General features: G+C 40.8%; 2 protein-coding genes and 1 pseudogene across 2 annotated transcripts; 2 read left to right on the top strand and 1 right to left on the bottom strand.

Annotated features, from left to right (window-relative positions):
• The first annotated feature begins 2,031 nt into the window (after positions 1 to 2,031).
• LOC148099708 (olfactory receptor 4B13-like) lies at positions 2,032 to 3,021 on the top strand. Its single transcript, XM_087851771.1, has one exon. It carries the CDS (start codon positions 2,032 to 2,034, stop codon positions 3,019 to 3,021), a length of 990 nt encoding a protein of 329 aa, XP_087707897.1.
• Positions 3,022 to 5,480: 2,459 nt separating this feature from the next.
• LOC148099707 (uncharacterized) lies at positions 5,481 to 14,179 on the bottom strand (annotated as a pseudogene).
• Positions 14,180 to 15,743: 1,564 nt separating this feature from the next.
• LOC148099706 (olfactory receptor 5M5-like) lies at positions 15,744 to 16,673 on the top strand. The gene has a single exon (XM_087851770.1). The coding sequence runs from the start codon at positions 15,744 to 15,746 to the stop codon at positions 16,671 to 16,673; it is 930 nt and encodes a 309-aa protein (XP_087707896.1).
• Positions 16,674 to 17,498: the final 825 nt, after the last annotated feature.

Raw genomic sequence — 17,498 nt, 5'->3', positions numbered from 1 at the left:
ATGCAATGAATTGGAAGACAGGTTTTATTTTATTGTCTGCCGATAATAAATAATATCTTAATAAAAATGACCACAAAAAAATTTCAAGTGAAAAATAAGCACTTCTGTTAAATTATAGGTTTGAGAATAAAATAAACTTTTAAATTGTTGCAGAGTGTCCATATTGTAAACAAACAAACAAAATAACGAAAGTATTTGGCATTGACGAACTCCTCATCTGCCCGTGGATCATCAGTCCACTGTGCCGTTAAACCAACGACTGACATCGCGCACACACTGCTTGTCTTTACCTCTTCAGAAAGTTTTGGCACCATTATCTCCCTGATGTGTGGGCGGTTGGGAATTTCATATCGCAGCTCGAGTATGCTGAGAAGAATCCCATGTTTTTCACGACCGGCATTGGCTGGTCATCCAGAGCGATAAAATGAGTCAGAGCCTCTGTTATTTTAACTGCCCGTGGATTTTCTCTTGACATTTTTCATCGCTTTTCCAAAACCTGAGTTAAAGTTGGCTGTTCCACACTGCTGACATTTTGTTTAGCCTAGCTACAGCAGCCTCCAGTTTCTCTTTTTTATCTGGAGCCACCAGTCTGACTCGTCTAACCCTGTGCCTGTTTAGCGCGGGATGTCCCCCTAGTGGCCAATCTTAAAAAACTACAACAGAAATGACAAGCCACCCTCTGACTAATGAAATAAGTTAGTATCGGTTCATGGTATCAGTTAACTTTTACGAGTATGAGTACACACACATTTTACAGTATCGGCCCCGATACCAGTATCAGTATCGGTGCATCCGTAGTGTGCATCTATTTCTGCATATTTAGCAAAAATGTGCCATTTCTTCACTCAGTGAGGTGATGGTTAAGCTTCAGCAGCAGTTTGCTCTCAAGGTTCTTGCTGTGAAGCTGTAACTGTTCAGCAGTGAACAGGAGTCCTGCATGACTGAGACGTCCTTCACAAGCTCCAGATGCAGGAAGAGCTGTATTGACTTTGATCGGCAGCTTCTTGATGTGAGGAACGCCATGCAATAGATCCACACCTCCAGTGAATGGACATGATAGGTACCTCTCCAGCCCTGCTTCTGGCTTTCCTGACCCCATGGATCCATCATCTTCGTCGGTTAGGCTGCTGTTTATGCTGCCTCATCCAGCTCTGAGTCTAGGTGATGTCTGAAGAAGAAGAAGAAGAGTAAGAAAATAAATATACACTTTAGGGATCAATAACAATTAAAAATTTACAGTTTGATGATTTAAAGTCTCACACACAATGTAAGATGGACAAGAAAAGTTCAAAGCCATCAGGTGCTCAGTTTAGAAAATAGAGAAAAGAAGAGGAGGAGAAACGAGCAAAAGATGCAGGTAAGCAGGTGTGTCATTGGATAATGGCAGGTCATCCTGAACCAATCAGAGTCAGAATACTTTATTAATCTCTAAGGAAATGATGTGAGTTACAGTTGCTCCAAGAAGAAATGGTAAAAATAGCAACAGTAACAGACTAAACTCCAAACAATACATTATGTCACAGATTTTAATATTAATTAGTCATTGTTGATTCGTCCTGCTCTCATTGTATGACGAATTATGATGGCTGTTTGGTAGCCGTTTGCATACTATGCATACTCTATGCACCAGAGGGAGTGTTCGCCCAGGGCGCCAAACAGGCTAGGACTGCCACTGCTCACACCTGCTGAAGTGATTGGATTATCGGTACCTAACTACTGCTGTGTCTCTCATCTTTGTACTTTCAGAAACAAGGATGGACCCGTGGGTGATGGGTAATGAGGTCATGCTGTTTGTGCACATTTAAACTGATGTGAATGGGTTAAAAGAAGCACAGTTGCAGCTCAGTGGGGAGCGACTGGTAGTCAGGCTGTGCTGTGCAGTGTCTCAGCTTTTGTGCTGTATAGCAGAATGGTATGTTTGGAGAATGTTTCCAAGCTGTTCCTGTTATGTGACGTTAACTGAACTTCAGGTAACCTGCAAGAAAAGAACAAGAAACAAGTTCCTGTGAGGTATTCTGAGCCTCAAGGACGATGATAAACACTACAGAGATTACACATTTCACTCTAAGTCCCTACTTTGACACTGGTGCATACAGATACTTGTGTTTCCTCGTTATTCTTACTTCTTATGCTGCAATTATTTGTGCTAACGTCCTGCTGATTGTGGTTATCTGTGTGAACAGGAGCTTACATGAACCTATGTACATGTTTCTGTGCAGCCTGTTTGTGAATGAGCTGTATGGTAGCACAGGGCTGTTTCCGTTCCTCCTGCTTCAGATCCTCTCTGATGTTCACACTGTTTCCGTCTCATTTTGTTTCCTGCAGGTTTTCTGTGTGTACACTTATGCTTGTGTGGAGTTTATAAACTTCGTCGTCATGTCTTATGACAGATATTATGCCATCTGCTGGCCTCTTCAATATAAGTCATGTATTACACTTAAAACAGTCACCACGCTGATTTCTCTAACATGGTTATTACCTTTTATTATGATTGTCGTGCTTATATCTTTGAGTGCTCCTCTACAGCTCTGTGGAAACGTCATCAATAAAGTTTTTTGTGGAAACTACGCCATCATTAAACTGGCCTGCTCTGACACCAGAGTCCACAACATCTTTGGACTCATTTACACTTTCATCTCTGTCATTATTCCTCTCGTTTTAATCCTGTACACCTACGTGAGGATCCTCAAAGTCTGTTTTTCTGGCTCCAAGCAGACTCGACAGAAAGCCGTCAGCACCTGCACGCCTCACCTCGCCTCCATCTTGAACTTTTTTTTCGGTTGCTGTTTTCAGATATTACAAAGCAGATTTGACACCAGTGGTGTGCCAAATGTTTTTGGCATTTTATCATCATTGTACTTTCTGACATGCCAGCCGCTCTTCACAGCGCTACTGTACGGGCTGAAAATGACCAGAATACGCATCGCATGTAAACAGCTGTTTTGTGGTTCACTGACACGTTTGTTCAGTTGTAGCAGTGATATCGTCTCCAAAAGCCACCAAAGTCAGAGTTATTGTTAATGCATGTCGATTAAAAACTTATTTTGTAGCTGAAATCATTCAAACTTTGCTCTTCGTGGTTTTTAAAGTTCTGTTATGTTTAGATATATCTGTTTTTGTCAGTGTGCTTGAACAAATAAACTAATATGAGTGACTTAGTTTTCTGTTGTTACGCTTGCAGCACGTAACATTTATTTTGTGTGACGTGTGTTTTTCACTTGAGCAGAGATAAACAGTCGGGTGGTTTGGGATCAGTGTGTCTAACCTCCAGAGGGATCAACACACAAACAGCAAAGTAAAAGCAAAAGATCAACATCAACAACTGTACATAAACACTTTGAACAGAGAACAAAATAAAAATATATTTTTGCTAATTCTTGCATAAAATTATACATTTAAACTGAAATCCCATGAATATAAAGTTCTATTGGTTGATAAATTTACATCAGTCCACATGATTCAAAGTGAACTCACTTACTGCCATTTAATAGTGAGAATAAATATTAAAAGTCTCACAACACAACTGTTTCCCTCACTGAGATATTTGATCTTGCTGCACTGAAAAAATGGGATTAACATAAAAACAATATGTACATCGGTTGCACGCAATTAAGTTATGTTTTGTCAACCTTATTATTTTATGTTATAACTGCACACAATGTTTTTGTAACATGAACATGATTTTGTCATGTTGTTAGTATGCTTTTCATTCATGTCAAATATTTATAGAAACTACTTGTTTATCAGACATTAACGTTATGTAAAATGTAGAGAGCTCTTTTATGTTAATTGTATTTGACTACCATGTGTTAGATTGACAAGATAATTTTATGCTATAAATATGTGCATATATATATATATATATATATATATTAGGGGTGGAAATTTACAAAATTCACGGTTCGATATTTTTTCGATACAAAAAAAAATGTTCATGCCTTTTTAATTTGTCATTTATTAAAATTATAAATATATATTTTAACTCAAACGTACAGTTTTTAAATTTAATGTTGCTGAAACAACAAAGTAATAAATAAATCTATCTGATGGAGAAATCACTCATCTTTGGAAAAGAGAGTTTATTACAGAGAAATGTCTCTTTCCAAAATAAAAGCTCTACTATACGCTTCTTCTGGGCTATATTCTCAGCAGCATATTAAACATATCAGGTCCCCATAAGGAGAATCATGTGCTAACGGCTGTCTAAATGACTCCGGTAAAGTTTGTAGCATGCGTGCTTGTTGTTTTTGTCTGCTTCCACTTGTCTTTGCACGAGGATGATGTCGGAGTAAATGTGCAGTCATATTGTTGTGTTCCCACTAGTGCTGTCAGCGTTAATCTGAAATGACATTAACGCCACAACACGGCAAATCTCCGTTAACGAGCTACAGCGGATTGCCCCGTGCATGGGGCTGGACGGCCAACACGTTAACGAGCTAACTGTCTCCTAGCTTGCGCTGCGCTCAGTGGATCTACGTTCAACTGCTCCGCCTAGGCTGCACTGTCGAGCGCAGATCCACTGAGCGCTCAACACAGACAGCATCGTCAGAAGGAAAGTTGATAAAATAAATTTAAAATGTTGTATTGTTCGATACACATGCGTACCGAACCGAAAGCACTGTATCGAACGGTTCAATATCGATATCGTTGCACCCCTAATATATATATCTATATATACACACACAGTTTATGTACTGTACATTTTGTTTCCAATCAAACCAACAAGCAAAACATTTTTGAACAATGACCTGTATTTTTCAAAACAGCATACAACTGGAAGTTGTAACAGCAGTCCAGATTATACATGAGTCATGTGAGTGCATCTCTTCCAAAGTGTACCTCACAAACACCTGCAGGATCCTGAATTCAACATTCTAGGGCCTATGACAAAGTTAACACTGAATTTTCTACGAATACTGGCCCAAAGGTCAAAGGTGAGAATTCCTCGGGTATTTTTTTTTCTTTCTTTTTTTTTTCAAACGTAAGAGCCGTAAGGCACTATGGCAACAGGAATGCAAATACTAAAATGTGACGAAGAAAAGCTTGAAAATAACATTTTCACCCACAAGCACAAAACCAACAGCCCTAAAATGTGATTCGTTTTGGCTTCCTTCTATAAATAAAACATGGCAATAACTTATACTAACAAACAAAACAAAACAGTGGTTGGACATCACAACACAACCAAAATTACTGTAACCATGTCCAATGAACTTAAAAATTGTCTGACTTCTAAACAGCTGCTACAATTAGTTCAGGCTACAAACTATTCCTCAAAAGAGCCATGGCTTGAAAAATGAACATTGAATGCTATAGTAATGATGGCCCCAAAGTTAAAAGTGAAAGTTGCTCCTACCAGTAAAAACCTATAAAACTGTGAGAAAAATCAGTTTCACTATATACTGTAATTTTACCAGTGTTGGCAAAAAAGAATCAATGGAACATATTCAGAGAGGCAGACATATTGTTTCCATGTCTGTTCACTCGTACAGTCTGTTCTTCAGAACCTGGGCCTTCTTTGAAAGGCTGTTCCCTTCGAGCTCCATAACCAGTTTCTGGAATACCTCGAAGGTAAACTTCAGTTCCGGTGGGTAGGTCAGGTTCAAAGTGTACATTAATCCAAATAGCATAGCAGCTGCTAGGGCACAGTTATCCAAATCCTGCTAGACTCTCTGGCCTTCAAGGACGATCCCGATGTCCTCAGGGCTGTCACTGGCATCTCTTGACTTGATGATGTAGATTCCCATGGTTGTTTCCTCAATAGATTGTTGGATAACTCCTTCATCTGTGGCCTGGAAAATACACATTCCCAAAATTAAATTCAACAGAACACTGGTCATTGCAAAGAAGCAGAATACTGTCAGAGAATGAAGAGGTGTTCAACTATGAACACCTAAACATCTTCTCTAACCCATATGGACAAGTCTCTGTATCTCTTTCTCCCTTGGTTAAGGTGACGTTCAACCCATTTATTAGTAGGTAACTACATTTTGCCTGAAAGGACGCTGAATAAAGCAGTATTTTTACAAAGTAATGACTGACACAAAACAAGCTTGTCAATTTAGTCTGGTTTTTGGTTATTATGTTAATTTTGTCAAAAGCAATAAATGTGGAGATCTGAACTGTACTAAACTATGATCTAAAACCCAGACATTAGCTGGATCCAAGTATTTCATGAATATTTTTTTATAAAGTCTTCCAGGCCATACAGTATTTTTCTAATAAATAAGGTGGCCTCAATATTTATTAAATGTGTCCATTAAAAAGTGAAATTGTGGCATGTCAGCATGTAGATAAAACAAGATTTCATAGCTAAATATAGTCTAATCATTTTCAGTTATGTCTATTCATTTTAGAATAAAAAACACATACAAACTGGGGGCTGCCAGTGGTATCCCCCAGTCACCAGCAGATACACCTGTGGCATAAGTTTGATATTTTTCAAAATCCCAGAGGTCAAGGTCACTGAGATTCGAAATCTTTTTAGTAGCTGCACCTATGGGATGAATTTGACAATCCTACATGACTTTGTGGTTCAGTTGTCCATGCGTCATTGTGGCAATAAAAGCCTTTTACAGCCGAGGGGTAAGAGATTTTAGCTTGTTTTGGGAGGGGGGGTTTAGTTCATGAAGCAACCACATTTATTTTCAATAAAACCGTCTATAATAACACTTACCACATGTTCTGTCACTAAATTGCTGGGGTCTTCGTTGAGGTACACGCAGAGCCCCTTGATAATACATTCACGCACAAGATCAACATCATCCTGGCAAAGGGTGACAAGCAGCATTTTGTTAAAATTATTATTTCCCCTAAACTGTAGACACAAATTAAAATTCTTTCTTACCTGGGCCATGGGTTCCAGAATATTCTGCAGTCTTCTTCCTATCTGTCCTCCTCGCTTTTTGAACACCTTTATAAGTTTGTCAGATAGCACATCTATCTGCATGGTGGTAATGCGCTTAAACTCTGCATTTATCTAAAAAGAGAAGTTGACACATAAAAATAAAGTCACAAACTCAAATCTCACAAGGTCACATTTACAAAAAGCTATAATTTTTTTCATATTACTAATTTTTAGCGATGCATCCCACTCTACAGTTTGTTTTGTTGTGAAATGGACTGATTTTTCTACTCTCCCAGAGTGCTCAAAGTGCTGTATACAACATGCCACATTCATCCAATCACACCGATTCATTCTTCTAAGTTTCTTAGTGCTTCCTAACTACCGTTCATACTCCAATAAACGCACCACAGATCATTAGTATTAGTATCTACTCTTGTAGCCTCAGGATACCTGGCATGCAGACTTGAGGAGCCAGGGATCGAACCACTAAGCTTCTGATCAGTAGGCCTGCTCTACCTCCTGAGCTAAAGCCTACAACAAGAACAATGTCACAGGCCACACAGATTGACAACTCTCCATCAGCAGGGCTGAATTTCGACAGGCTTCCAGAGGAAAAAGTTACACAACTGCTCGCGTTAGAAATGGCTTATAACCACTGATTGTATATAAAAAGAGAATGATGTCACCACTTGTTCATTTCTATTTTGAAGTCTGAAGCTGTGCGTTTCCACAGTTGCCCTTCCAGCTTTCTTTTTTAATAGCACGTCGTTAGCACAGCGTAGATCTGCCTATGGAACCAAGAGACACTGTACCCTCATTAGTTAATCAACAATCGTTAGCCAATGAGCACACACTAGTCCACTGTCCTTTTCCATATTAATGGGTACAATGAACACCATGTCATAATGAATATGAAACTAGCAACTTAGACCACAAACACTCAGGAACCATAAACCATGTTTACTGAGGTCAAAGATAAAGGCTATCTTCAGATTCTACTTTAAAAATTTAAAGTAGAAAAGCAGTGGCCCCTTTTCAGTGCATTACCACATTTTAACATTAAGAAGGAGGAGTGAGGAGTTTACAACTGAAGTCATCTTTTTATACTCAAATGTAAGCTGGCACACTAGACTTCTCTGAGAAATCAGAAATTAATCAAGCATCACAATCAACCACTAAAATGTATTTTTCTGTTCAGGAGTGCTACTTAATAACTGTAATTTCACTGCAAAAGTCTTTTTTCTAGTCAAAATAATCTCATTAGACTTAAAATAAGACACATTCAGCTACAGAGTAACATAAGAACTTGTTTTTAGACAGTGCATCTTGAAACTGGAGAATTTTCACCTAATACAAGTTATTTTTGCTTGAAATAAATAAAAAAATGGAACAAATGAAAATTCTCCAGTTTCTGATGATTTTTTGACTAGAAATAAGACAAATATACTTTGGAAGATTTTGAGTTTTTGCAGTGTTGGCATCTTAGTCAAACAATTATAATGTGCTTAACAATTTTTTCTGCTTTTTTGTAAAAAACAAAACAAAAGTGCATTTAAAAATTCATGGATAATATATATTTAAGCACTGGATTGACCATTACAGAAACATAAACAGGAAGCACACAGAGTGCAAACCTCTGCCAAGCCAGCTCACTCTCTGGGCAGAAGACATCAGAGAGCCAAAGAAATGTGATATTTAGAATCCCTATACGGCTATATTTTGTAAATATAACCAATGGCAGCAAGAAACATAGTTTTAAATAGCTCTATTTAACATTACTGTCACTTTGACCTTCAGAAAAATCTGTTGAGTTTGAAGGAGAGGTCAGAGGTCAAAAGTGACATAATATTAAACAATTTTATATGGTAAAATCTATATGTTGACAATAAACACTACACTTGTAATAATCAGTTTCTAAGTTAAAAGACTTTGTGAATTTTCCACCAATAAATCCTTAAGTTGACTTTGGAGACATCACTTCCTTGGCGGAGGTAATAATTTTGATAGTTACCAATACTGTTAATTTAGGGCCGATCTACCATAAACCTTACATTGGGTGGTCTAACAAATGTGTTAGCACTGCACATTATCTGTCTTGTAGCTCTATGCCCAAACAAAAACAAAAATGTAGTCAAGTAAAAACAAAATTGCAAACTAATCAAAACTCCTAATTAACCAACCTTTTATGATGATGTGCCTTTTTAAGGTCACCATTCGGATTGGGCCAACATGTAATCAGCCAATGGATAAGTGTCACAGAGTTCATTCAGTGCTAGAAGCTTGATTTTCTCTTGAAGGGGACATACTTAATTCAAAGGCTCTGTAGTGTTCATTGTACCACCCACACAACACTTTGACAATGAGAAACAACTGGGGACGTATGATGTGCATCTAGGTTGCATTTACCATATGACGGTGAGCTGATGTGGAAAGAAATCATCAGCTGATGTTTTGAAGCCAAAGTCCAAAGGTACATTTTTATAGCAACTGGTGTGTTTGACAATTTGCTTAACAAAATGATGTTTGGCTTCAAATTGCATTGTCCATACTGCTGAAAGAGGGCCAAAATACCTTATCATCTGAGGATAGTGCTCAAGATAGTGATGCTTTGGTAGAAGTCTGACACAGGAAAACAGCTCTTGGTACTGTTGCTGTGTTCAACTATTTTGCTTTCAAGATATGAGATGGACTCATCAGTATGTACAAGGGCAACAACTAACTCAACAATATCTTTTAAAACTATTAATACAAGCCATGCTGGCTCATTTTCTGGCACACGATGTCCTATTAAAAATGGGAGCAACCTCAGCAAATTCCAGTTTTCATGGGCATTGCCTCCAATTGTTTTCAGACCCAAGAGTCTCTGTGGCACAATATGTGGCTTATTTGTTTTGTCTGACCATTTATAGGGGAATGACAATATAGCTTTATTTAGCTCATCTATTGTAAAAAACTTCTTGGATATCAGTGATGCTAAGCAATGAGCCACCTCTACTGGCACAATACCCTCAAATAAGTCGTGAGCAATGTCAGGAGGAAAACCAGAGACTACATGAAAATGGGACAATCGTTTTGCAAAAACACAATGTTGTTTAACCCCCAAGTACTGTGTGCTGTTCTCAGAGGGGTTTTTTAACGTTCTGCATGAACTGCTTTAGTTCGGAGGCAAAAAACCCTGAAGCAACACCGTGAGAATTGATATCACAATGTTTTGCTGTGCAAAACCGACAGAAGTAATCACCAGAAAAATTTTCAACAAAGCCAGCAATGTTGTGTGCTCCCAAATTATCAGCCACAATGCTATGCAAAGTACCTTTAAGAGATTTCCCTAACAAAGCAATATACACACCATGGTCCTCCAAACTTTTAAGATCTTCCACAAGAGGTTCCAAAACTTTGTCATAACCATATGCTCTAACATCATCACTTTTACAAAGCACAGCGAGATAAATAGATGATAAAGCAGAGTGACAGCCTGGGGGCAGGTTTGCTAGTATCCAATAAACACCAAAAAGCTTGTGCTTCTTTTGAGACGTCCCTAGGGGATTGCAGGTCTCAAAATCCTCCACATACAAACAAAGTGATATACGCAACTCATCAGAATTCAAGAAACAGTTGTTTTTGAAATGATAGCCATCTTTAACAGACCTGTACTCATAAGATGGGTCAACTTCAATTTCGTCCTTTCCTGTATGACTTTCACCCTAACCCACATGAGCATATTCAGCACCTAGGAGCAGTACTGGAGACCTTGCGGGTACAAAACTTGAAGGCAAAGTTGGAAAAATGCTGTTTTCTGCAGGTAAAGAGGTAAAGTACTTTGGGCATGTGAACTCCAAGGATGGAGTAGCTACAGACCCAGATAAAATATCTGCTGTGTCTAATTGGCAAACTCCTAGCTCTGTTGCTGAATTGAGGTCATTGTTGGGGTTTGCTAGTTACTATCGCTGCTTTGTTCCAGGTTTTGCATCCCTAGCTGCTCCGCTCCACCAGCTGGTGGCCGAGCTGGCTCGGACTAAGCACAAACGCCCCTCCAAGCGTACACTGCAGGACGTTTGGACTGAGCAGTATGAAAATATGTTTCAAGAGTTGAAGGCTTGGTTGGTGAATTCCCCCGTATTGGCTTATGCTAATTTTTCACAACCTTTTATCTTGGAGGTTGATGCCAGTCACTGGGGTCTGGGTGCAGTGCTTTCACAACAGCAAGCCGATGGCAAGGTGCGTCCTATAGTTTATGCTAGTCGAGGACTAAAGCCCACAGAGCGTAACGTGTCCAGCTACAGCTCCATGAAACTTGAATTCTTAGCTTTGAAATGGGCCATGACTGGAAAATTTAGAGAATATCTGCTGGGTAACAAATGTGCCGTCTATACAGACAACAACCCCTTGAGCCATCTGACAACAGCAAAGCTCGGAGCTTTGGAACAGCGCCAGGCTGCTCAGCTTTCCTCTTTTGATTTTTCAATTAAGTATCGTCCAGGCCATATAAATGGCAATGCAGATGCTTTGTCCCGACAGTGTCAGCCATCAGAGCAAACTGTGTCTTTAGAGACACTGCTCTTTGAAGGATTTGGGCTAGAGACAGGTGATGAGCATTATGCTCCACCGCCTGGTTTTGACCAAGGCTTCCCTCGTTAGCGAGTTAAAAACTGGTTGAAGATGTTCTGTTATGTCTTGTCTTCTTCATGAGGAATAAGTCTCTAAACTAGCGGGGCCTGTGGAAACACAGACTCAACACAGGAGCAGTAGTTTAGCAGCTGTGCCAGTTATATGGTGTGGAAAAGACTCGCACCACACCATACCACCCACAAGGTAATGGCCAGTGTGAGCGTTTTAATCGGACTCTGCATGATCTGTTGAGAACCCTGCCCCCTGAGCAAAAGCGTCATTGGCCCATGTATTTGCAGCAGCTTATCTTTGCTTACAATAACACAATCCATCAAACTACGGGTGAGTCACCCTATTTTCTTATGTTTGGCCAAGAGCCCCAGCTCCCAAATGATTTCCTGTTAGGCCGAGTAGAGGAACCCACACAAGGCCCGGTGCACACTTGGGTCCAAGAGCATCAGCAACGTCTTGATGTTGCTTATAAAGGTGTGAGAAACCGCACCCAAGCAGCAGCGACGCTGCGTGCAGATCGTCAACCTGCCCCAGCTTCTGACCCCTTGCCATTGCATCAGTTAGTGTATTTGAGAGATCATAGCATTCAGGGCCGGAATAAAATCCAAGATTTTTGGGGTGCTACACCATATTGTATTGTCCGTGTCCCTGCTGACTCTGGTCCTGTGTATACAGTGGCCCCACTCCATGATCCAGAACAGAAAAGGCAGGTTAATAGACAATTGATTAAGCCGATCCCGGCTGATGTCTGTGAGAAAATCAGAGGGGAGCTCCAGCAAACTCCTAACCCTAGGAGATCACCTGAGCAGTTATCCCTGTCTGAGGATGCTGGAGACTATTATGTGTGGCAACGAAGGGAGTCCCCAAGAGGTAATCCCCAAAAATGTATTAACGGATTCTGCACCTTGTCCCCAACAACCCCCAGAGGACCTGGCTATGGTAATGAGGCCACAGTCCAGAGGGACTGAGCCTGGTAACCTGACCCAACAGTTTAGTGTGCCCACTCCATTTGCTGAAAGTTACAGTACAGGTACAGTTAGAAGACACGCTCAACTGCTGGCCACCACTCCAATCCACACCACCTGCCCCAATCAGCTGAAGCCAGGCCACCTAGTGTACATTCAGTTACAGCTTTTTACAGACCGTGGCTTTAAAGTTTCATTGTCGGGTCGACAATGAAAAAACCAGGGGAGAGAATGTGAAAGGTGAGACCTGAGTATGGGAACCGCCCCTGGTAGGCGGAGCTGGTCTGTGTCCCTTTAGTAAGCTCAGGTGTGGGCAATTAGGTATTCTCTAGCAAACCTGAAGCTGCAAGTGCTTGGTCCAAGTTGGTATTTTTTCTTTCTATGAAAGCTTGATGCGGGCCCCCCTAAACTTCTGTTAGAACGCTGGGAAAAATTGCGTTCCTGTGAGAACAGTGTAGTGGACTTCACCGCCACTGACCCACATTTATTAGGGTGTGACGCGAACTTGTGGACAGAGTACCTGGCTGCGGGCTAAGGACACAACACATCAGTGTGTTTTAATTTGTTTTAACCTGGTGTAATTCGACAAACTGTAACTGCTGCGGCTGTCGATTTTGTTTGTTTGTTTTATTTTTCTGTATCAGTAGGCACCACAGATATTCATTGTTTTTAGTGTTTTACCTTTTTATATATATATTAATATATATATAGCTGCCGACGGTGAAGGCGCTGCGTGGAAAACAAATCCTTTTTTTGTCTTGCCGCGTTTTGCATGCACAGCAGTGGGCCCGAGTGAAGACGGCACTGAAGATTTGCCTTTTTTTTATAGTGTCCTGCCCATTTGGGGTTCTCTGTGAGTTGCCGTCCCTTTTTATCATGCGTGATATGTTGATTTGTTCTTAACCGGTTCCCCGCAGCACTTATCCTGTCTCACGGGCAATCATACAATTTTATCTTTTTTTTTTCATATTTAATAAAGTAAAGTTTTTAATTGTTTTTAGGTGCCGCTGTTACAGTTACTTCTATTTTGTATTCAAATGAAACCCTTTTTAACTGACTGTGCGCCTATTTTAAATAGGTACCGACCACGGGTCACAATTAAGGCCTTCTATGTCTTAAATGTGCATGGGCGTCCAAAGTGTAGGTGTTTGAGTTTGTAATAAATAAGTAGCTCCAATCTACCTTTAACTGATACTGAGCACACTTTACACTGCTGCATTCACTGGAGAAGGAGGAGAGGGAGAGAGACAGTTTTATTAACATTTGCAATGCAATTTAGTAGAGCTTAAATGTACTTAAACCCCTTAAGTACTGCCCTATGTATAGTTCAAACACTCACCTCTCCTACAGAGCCTTTAGGATGGAGGTAAATTTTGTTTCACAGGCAGAATAAGATATCTAGAAAATATCAAATTTTGCATCAATTATAGAAACATTTAGAAAAGATGTTAATACACATAATACTGTCCTGCAGCTTAAGCTAGCATTATCTTCAGTTCATTTGAGGAATAATTGTTATTTTCCATTATGTTGCTCAACAGCAGTATATACGAAAAACTACCTCGGTAAAAATTCACACATCTAATAGATTTTATCTTCATTTCCCCTCCAAAAGGGCTGTTTTGAGATGACACACTGGGAGACACTCTTTGAGCCTCACGGTGAGAACATCAATGGGCTCACTAAGTGCATCACCGACTACATAACCTTCTGCACTGACTCCATTGTTCCGGCTCAGACTGTCCATTGTTACCCAAATAGCAATCCCTTGTCATGATCTGAATGAGTGGCTGGAAACTTCCTCAGTCCCCTTGGTATCCACCCCTGGGCCATCATATCTTCAACAGCTTCACTCACCTGGAGCTGATTTGAGGTAATCAGGTTGGAGGGATTTAAGCCCTACACTGATGTTCCTTCTCCGCCAGTTTGTCAGGTACTCCATGTTGGTATCTGGCTCTAATGCTCCATATTCTCTTTGTCAGGTGCTTTACTTACCTTGTTCTCCTGTGCCTTAATTCTCCCAGACACCCCAGAACTCTTACCCAAGACTTAAGCTCATCTCCTGGACTTCAGATAACCCACATTTCCTCTGGAAACCTCTCTGTGCCTCACCTGCCTGCCCTCCTGCCATCACACTCCCTCAGAACATACAGGACTCAAGTCAGCCATCTCACACGTCTAGCCCACGTCTCTGCACTGAATCATACCTGTCATTAATCTCTGTCTCTCTTCCACAGCATGTCTTTATCCTGTCTACCTTCTCTCACCCCAACCAATCACAGCAGATGGCCCCCGCCCCTCCCTGAGCCTGGTTCTGCCGGAGGTTTTTTCCTGCTAAAAGGGAGTTTTTCCTTCCCACTGTCGCCAAAGTGCTGCTCATAGGGGGCCATATGTTTCCCCGAAAGTTGATTCTGTTCATCTGGACGTTTTCAGAGGGAGAAACGTTTCGTCACCCATCCAGGTGATGTCTTCAGTCTCAGCTGACTGCAGGTTTCAATCTTATAAACAGGACATTTGCTTAATGACTGAAACCAGCCCACTGAAGGAACAATGGGCTGGGAGGTCAGTTCCTTCATCATTAATATGCAAATTCTCATGACCATTGATCAACAACCACTGATCAATGGCCATGAGTACCATTCACAGACAGTTGGCTGCAATCACAGCATTGTAAGATGGCAAAGGATTTAACCTTAAGACCCCTCCTCCATTCAGAGATGGTCTTCATCATTCTGTGTGATTTCTGGTATTACACAGGGAAAGACACTGTAAGCAAATAAATTGTGTGGCAGCCATGGACAGCCATTGCTACATCTCCATGAGTGAATGAGAAAAACATCCCTCCACTCATGCATTCATCCATCAATACTTTCAGTCTGCCCTTCCTTTGGCCTTGTGTTGAGATTGATTTACTAATGTTTCTTTTACGCAACTGTTTATTTTTTTAGTTTAAAAGAGTTATTTAGTTTGCAAAGCATGTCCCTTGGTGATGACACCAGACTGCTGTGGGACTAAAGTGAAAAGCTTAAATGAAGCAGAGGTGAAGTCACAGTTCAGTCCGTGTGTCATTCAGTATCCCATGTTACACATGACTACAGACACTTTTGATGCTACACATATACTAAACTGTAGTGCAGAGGTAAGTTTGCGATCTTTGTCACAGATGATCCTTCAGTGGTATAATGTGTTGCTTGTGTGGTTATTTTGGCTAATTCATGCCACAGTGTAAAGCAGGTGAAAGGATCACTAACATAGCATGAATACTTCTAAATGTACAGTATCCTGTGGATAGTGTTGGCTTGCTGTGAACCATGGAGATCATAAGAAACGCCACACAGTTTTCATATTTTACTCTTGGTGCCTATGTTGATACACAGATGTTTAAATATTTATATTTCATAATTATTTTGTCTCTGTATATGTTTACAGTTGGTTCCAATGTGCTGCTGATTGTGGTTATCTGTGTGAACAGGAGCTTACATGAACCTATGTACATGTTTCTGTGCAGCCTGTTTGTGAATGAGCTGTATGGTAGCACAGGGCTGTTTCCGTTCCTCCTGCTTCAGATCCTCTCTGATGTTCACACTGTTTCTGCTCCTCTGTGCTTCCTGCAGGTGTTCTGTGTGTTTTCTTATGTTTGTGTAGAGTTTTGCATCTTAGCCGTCATGTCTTATGACAGATACCTCGCCATCTGCTGTCCTCTGCAGTATCACACACGTATGACGCCTGCAGCGGTGGTCTTGCTGATTGCACTTCCCTGGTTATACTCTTTTCTTACCATTCTTACTTTGATCTTACTGATTGCTCCTCTGGAGCTCTGTGGGAACGTCATTAACAAGGTTTACTGTTTGAACTACTCCATTGTGAAACTGGCCTGCTCTGAAACCACAGCAAATAACATTTATGGTCTTTTTATCACAGCTCTCACAGTCTTTGTTCCAGTTATCTTAATCCTGTGCTCGTATGTGAGGATCCTGAAAGTCTGTTTTTCTGGATCCAAACAAACCCGACAGAAAGCCGTCAGCACCTGCACGCCTCACCTGTCCTCTCTGCTCAACTTGTCTTTTGGTGTTTGCTTTGAAGTGATCCAGAGCAGGTTCAGTCTGAGCAGTGTGCACAGCATGGTGCACATTGTTTTATCGCTGTACTTTCTAACCTGCCAGCCGCTCTTTAACCCCGTACTGTACGGACTGAACATGTCCAACATCCGCAAACGTCTGTTTGCTCACAAAAGGAGATAACTGCAGAAGCAAAATCATCATCATGTCTGCTCTGAACACTGTGAATATTGTATATTATTATTATTATTATTATTGCATATTATTCCACGTAAATACATGGCTGCCTCTGGCTCTGCTAGTGTAAACTCTTCTGAAACTCCTCTGGTTGCTCATGAATCTTACAGCTACAGTCACATCCTAAAAGGCTGTTTTGATTCAAATACTGTGCTGCAGCATGAATCACAATAGGTTTACCGTTCTTCCAGCAGAGGCACAGTCTGCACAGTCAGAGAGATTCTGAGTGAAATGACACATCTGAGTCTTTACCTCATCCAGCACATTTTCAGAAACCACAAACAGAAGATTTTAGCTCATACATGCATCACAGCTGCACTTTCCATACAGCCGGACCAACGTGGAAACATTCAGTAAAAAGAGTTAAAAGTTAATTTGACATCTGTGTGTAGGCCATCCAGGTGATGGTTGTCTGAGGAGCTTGGAAAAAAAAGCGAGTGGACTTTTCAAAGTTTATTTTTGGCCTTTTACCACCTTTGTTAGACAGTGCAGTGAAGACAGAGAGAGGTGAAGCCATGTGGCAAAGGGCCGCTCGGAGTCACATGGGGTGCCGTACAGGTGACTGGCTGTAGCTCAGGAGGTAGAGCAGGTCACCTACTAATCGCAAGGTTGGTGGTTCAATCCCCCCAGTATGTATGCCAAATATCCCTGGGCAAGATAGCAACCTGAAGTTGCTCTCCAATCCGTCCATTGTGAAAAAGGTTGTGGGTCATTACCAGCAGAGGTTTGGGCTGAAACCATGAGACTGACACAAGATGTGTAAGCCGCCCT

Source organism: Neolamprologus brichardi, chromosome 14, assembly GCF_056152115.1.
Source record: "Neolamprologus brichardi isolate AB-2024 chromosome 14, ASM5615211v1, whole genome shotgun sequence".
Lineage (NCBI taxonomy): Eukaryota > Metazoa > Chordata > Actinopteri > Cichliformes > Cichlidae > Neolamprologus > Neolamprologus brichardi.
This window is presented reverse-complemented; position numbering and strand designations above follow the sequence as displayed.

Bases quoted from the DNA above. Each gene is read 5' to 3' on its own strand.
- LOC148099706 (XM_087851770.1), top strand. From the start codon at position 15,744: ATGGAGATCATAAGAAACGCCACACAGTTTTCATATTTTACTCTTGGT.
- LOC148099708 (XM_087851771.1), top strand. From the start codon at position 2,032: ATGATAAACACTACAGAGATTACACATTTCACTCTAAGTCCCTACTTT.